Source organism: Zingiber officinale, chromosome 10A, assembly GCF_018446385.1.
Source record: "Zingiber officinale cultivar Zhangliang chromosome 10A, Zo_v1.1, whole genome shotgun sequence".
Lineage (NCBI taxonomy): Eukaryota > Viridiplantae > Streptophyta > Magnoliopsida > Zingiberales > Zingiberaceae > Zingiber > Zingiber officinale.
In genome coordinates, this window is record NC_056004.1 from 37,679,563 (window position 1) to 37,684,468 (window position 4,906).

Sequence of the window (4,906 nt, forward strand, 5' to 3'; positions counted from 1 at the left end):
TGGTTTTACTTTATGCATTATCCGTTGATATGCTGATAGATACTGGTAGCTCACATTCTTTTATTTCCCGTGCCTTCATGAGGGACATAGGTAGACTACCTACTCTTAGACTGCAACAACTGACCGTCTCTCTACCATCCGGTGATACTTTGGACGTCACCCAGGAGGTCAAAGGTTGTTTGTTAGACTTTGACAACATGATACTTATGGTAGATCTTTTAGTACTGGAAATGGTCGAGTTTGATATTATTCTTGTCATGGCACTACAACAAAAATGTTAAAAGACAACACCCCAAAGACAACGGTTTTAAGAGAAACCGTTGCGTATTTGATCAAAGACAACGGTTTTTGACAAAACCGTTGTCTTTGAACTCCCCATTAAATATAAAAAACAATGGTTTTGTGAAAACTGTTGTCATTGAGCGGCTTCATTTTAAATCAACAACACTTTTTACAACGGTTTTCTAAACTGTTGTCTTTATGCGCGTTTTTAAGGGATACGACAACAGTTTAGATAAAATTGTTGTAATTTGACTTTGTTTTTTTTTCTCCTCGCGTGCAGTTTTGCTTTCCCTCCCTGAATATCTTTTCGGCGCCGTATTTTCCCCTTAGCGTTCCCGAACCCTAGCCATATTTCTTTCCCTCTCCTCATACCGCCTCCGTTGCTCTTTGTTGGGGTTGTCGCCCTTTCGGTCACCCTCCTCAACTGTGCCACCGCGCCTGTGGTTTTCGTTTCCTCGACCTCCCACCGAGTCGATTTCATCCATGCTTATCCTGTCATCCCGAAGCAGCAGCTGGCGGCTTCCGTTCCGCCTCCAAGTTTATATCCCCCGCCGGAGCTGCAGTATGAACCGGCGAGCTCTGCTCCTGCTGTTCTGCGGGATGCGACAGTGAGCGTTGACTCTGTTTTTTTCCCTCCCAGAAAAGAAAGATACCATTTTAGGGTTCCGACGAAATGGTGATACTGCGATGACAGGAAAGCCAGGAAATGAGGTTGGAGAGGGTCCTGAAAGCGGCTGCTACCGCGGACAATGCGGTGATAATAACCTCCTTGAATGTGTTCTGGTCCACGCCCGGATCTGTACTAGACGTGTTCCTGGAGAGCTTCCGCATCAGGAACGGGACAAGAGAGCTGCTGAACCACCTGGTCATCGTCGCCGTGGACGACAAGGCATACGAGCGGTGCGTCGTCGTGCACCGACACTGCTTAGACTTCAAGGTCGAGGGGGTAGACTTCTTTGCCGAGAAGGTGTTCAACTCGCCCAAATACTTAGACATGATGTGGGCGCGGCTCAATTTCCTGCGCCTGATGCTGGAGAAAGGCTTCGACTTCGTCTTCTCGGTGAGTTCGATGACCTCTCCATCTACGGATCCCGCCATTAGCGGCAACTTTTAGCAAAGAAAAAAAAACATCCTTTTCATTTATCTTTTACCATCCAAACATTCTTTACTTGCAGCTGCTTCGAATATTCATACCTACCTGCCTATGCAATCAAAACATATCTATCCATTAAACAACAAAAACAAAGGAACAAAAAAAAGAAGACATTATTTGATGGATTACTAAGGCCATTATTTTTCTCTTCAAGTTTAAAAATTCTCTTCACAAGTATATGCTTCTTTTTTCTTTAGTAGGCCTTTTATGAAAGCGAATGGATATTTATGGATCTATTCTCCTGCACATGCGATGCGACTAGTTAAAGTTGTTCCATGAAAAAGTTTCTTCTGCAGAATGAGTGCAAACTTTAACTTCATGAATTGAAAACTAAAGCTCCAGCACATGGTCCATATTAAAGGAAGGACAATATCTCTTTTTGGGTTTCTCTGAAGATCGGATCGACTTAACTGCTTTATTCAAATAATTCCAAATTCTCTTTTGCAGTTGGCTTATAAAGAGTTTTGTACCATCCTTCAGCTGCAAGAGAAGTAGATGAGCCTTTGGGAAAATGATAGATCATAGATGTGCATGTCCTGGCATTCCAGAAATACCAAGTAGATGAATCTAAAGCGACAAGTTTCAGCTACTCAAAGATCTGATGTGCATAGGATTACCTGAAACAAAGGCAACAATAGATAAGGTAAGAAAAAGGAAAAGGCAAATCTTTGCTTCTATTTGATGATTGATGTGCATACTATTTCTTACCAAGCAGAAGATGTATCATCAAGGCCACAACAACATCGTTTCTTCTAGGGAAGCATTTCCTCCAGAGAGGCATTTGTTATTGCAACAATGGGGGAGCATTCCAGACGAATCGGGACTAGTGCTATCGACTGATGCAAAGCCAAGGTTGAAGTGGACACCTGAACTCCATGATAAATTCATAGAAGCAGTTAATCAACTTGGCGGAGCAGACAGTAAGTATACAAGAAAAATATATATAGAGCCAAGGCAACATACTTTGCATGATAGCAAACTAACTTGCTTAAGTGTAATGCAGAGGCAACACCAAAAAGCAGTCATGAGGCTCATGGGCATTCCTGGACTGACACTGTATCACCTAAAAAGCCATCTTCAGGTCCTGACTAACTAATTCCTTAATTCTTCTTCCTTAGCTTTTCTTTATTCATTTTTATATTTGAAGACTATGCTTCTCTTGTTGAATTGCAGAAGTACAGACTCAGCAAAAATCTTCAACCTCAAGCAAACATGGGAAGTACTAAGAGTGGTAAGAGCAAATCCAAATTTATCAAACATAATGAGCTTGCAAGCTAATACATAATGCTGCAGTTGTAGGTTGTTACTCTATGTGTGTTTTGGACAGCCCCGAAAAAAGTATATCAATTGTTTTTTATCATGATTTCTTTGACAATGAGTACGAACTGCTAGTGAGCATTGAAGACATCACACTTTTTTATGAGTTGGAGCCAATATCTGCTAATTGTCTGGTTGCTTACATGTGGTAAGTTTTCGCATCACTCATTTTGACGAAGTGCGATCCGAATGGGCGGATTGCGTACTAGACTATATTCATTACTAGGTATAAATTACTAGACTTCAAAAGATGGTTGAACACTTTGTTTGTGACTTCATGATTTATTGATTTTGATTCCTTAGTGCCAATAATTTGTTTGTTTACAGCTAGCTATCTCCTTTGCTCAATACTTCATTTTTGCATTTCTACCATGAGCAGAATTAGTTGACATTTCCCTTATTTATTGCCTCTCTTTGTGGTCCAAAATTAATAATGGTTGGGTTGTGTGAGTAGCTTATTTAGTTGTTTCTGAATTATGCAAGGACTGACAATGTGGAAGTTATCTCTTTGTGAATTGTTAGATGATGACCTTTTGTATCTGTGTTTGTTTCATTTGCTAGTTTAATTTCCTTGTCTAATCCTATAATTTATTATTTTTTCTTTTTACAATCGCATTTAATACAAAAGTTTCATCACCTTTTTTTCCCTTTTGGCCTTTTGAGTTAGATTTTGGTTTCTCTTAATTTTGGAACTTTGTCCTAATCAGGTGGGGGTAAGATAGTTGCACTTAGTGGCATATTGGTGGTTTCACTGGGCTAATAGTCGACCAATATACATGTGAAATTTTTTAGGAAAGATTGTAAATTTGTAATAAACGTTGATTTGTGCGATTAATCTCGTGTGTTTCATATTTGAATGACTTCAATTTTGAAATGATTTTCCAGATTAAGTCATCTTAGCTATCTTGATCTGAGGGGCATCTAGGAAAACAAAGTATGAATTTGAGGTGGCAGGTTAATATGGTTAAGTTTCACTTTTCATGTCAATATTTTATGAATACCAGAGTTCTTTTCCTTTCAGACACACCCTTGATATTCCTCTTCCAATGTGTTACTCATGAATGCAGCTGATTGAGAGAGGATTTTATTATTATTATTTTTAGAACCATATTTCGATAAGGCTCCTTGAGTCACATGGAGTACATTAGTTGGAAGAATTTCTTCATTTCTTCTAGCAGTGGCTAACAGTTCTGCAACATGTATAAATAGATACTCAAAGATTATGTTCAAGGGTAGTCATAAGTTTGAGTCAATGTAAAACTTGATAAAGTTGCAAAAAATCCTCTTTAAACCAGTCATTAGTTGAAAACGTAAGAGGAGGAGGAAAATTTGCAATTGTTTGTTTTTTCCCTAACTGGATGAAAGTAATTTTTTAGTTGCTCTTATTCTTTGGTAGTCATATTTATAGTAATTTTGACTATAACCACCTCAAACATGCAACTTCGAGTATAAAATGGCTTGTTTCCTTGTATTGCTTGTTTTCCAGGAATTCATGTTGTCATGTAGATTATAATCTGGAATTCTGAAATTTTATAAGTTTTGTTGAATTTTTCTTTTGCAGGTCGGGCAATTCGTGAGTCTTGAGTTTTTTTGATGCAAGAAGTGAGCTTTGTTAGGATGTAGCTTGCCTTGCTAATATGTAAATTAAAATCCATATGGAGAACATCAAATGGAAAACATGTGATTTAATGTATATGGAGAACATGTGTATTTTGATGAGTAACAACTCATTTTGTATATTTTTATATATGTGTGGCTACAAGATGAATTATATATGGATGTTTATTTTGGATTTAATGTAGTAAATATTTAGTTTTGTATTGGTGGTTTGCTTATAGTAAAATAAGATTGGTTGTTTGGTAATTAATGAACATTAAAGACAACAGTTAAAAATATTGTAAAAACTATGTAAACCACAACGAATTTTTTTTGAAAAAAGTGATAAAAGACAACGGTTTTATCCGTTGTAAAATATATTAAAATTGTTGTAAAAAAAAAGCAAAACGAGTAATATTATCTACCACAACGGTTTATATCTGTTGTAAGAAGAGTATACTACAACGATTTATTTCTGTTGTTGAAATTAGCTACCACAATGGTTTTAAAACGTTGTTGTATCATTCGTAGCCAAATTTTGAGCATATATACAACAAT

At 37.4% G+C, this 4,906-nt stretch overlaps 1 protein-coding gene across 4 annotated transcripts; it reads left to right on the forward strand.

The window, feature by feature from the left end:
• The first annotated feature begins 1,513 nt into the window (after positions 1-1,513).
• LOC122027440 (myb-related protein 2-like) lies at positions 1,514-4,525 on the forward strand. 4 transcript variants are annotated; one of them, XM_042586401.1, is made up of 6 exons: positions 1,514-2,078; positions 2,151-2,355; positions 2,439-2,516; positions 2,609-2,666; positions 2,729-2,900; positions 4,314-4,525. In XM_042586401.1, the coding sequence occupies exons 3-6, from the start codon at positions 2,460-2,462 to the stop codon at positions 4,327-4,329; spliced, it is 303 nt and encodes a 100-aa protein (XP_042442335.1). In that variant the 5' UTR covers positions 1,514-2,078; positions 2,151-2,355; positions 2,439-2,459; the 3' UTR covers positions 4,330-4,525. The 4 variants fall into 4 exon arrangements, 3 of the variants coding, with proteins under 3 accessions (XP_042442335.1, XP_042442336.1, XP_042442334.1); XM_042586402.1 differs by having other exon boundaries at positions 2,192-2,355; XR_006124412.1 differs by having other exon boundaries at positions 2,609-2,900.
• The last annotated feature ends 381 nt before the right edge of the window (positions 4,526-4,906 follow it).

Bases quoted from the DNA above. Each gene is read 5' to 3' on its own strand.
- LOC122027440 (XM_042586400.1), top strand. From the start codon at position 2,037: ATGTGCATAGGATTACCTGAAACAAAGGCAACAATAGATAAG. The intron at 2,079-2,150 runs GTAAGAAAAAGG...CTTACCAAGCAG, and splicing joins CAAAGGCAACAATAGATAAG to AAGATGTATCATCAAGGCCA. The intron at 2,356-2,438 runs GTAAGTATACAA...AGTGTAATGCAG, and splicing joins TCAACTTGGCGGAGCAGACA to AGGCAACACCAAAAAGCAGT.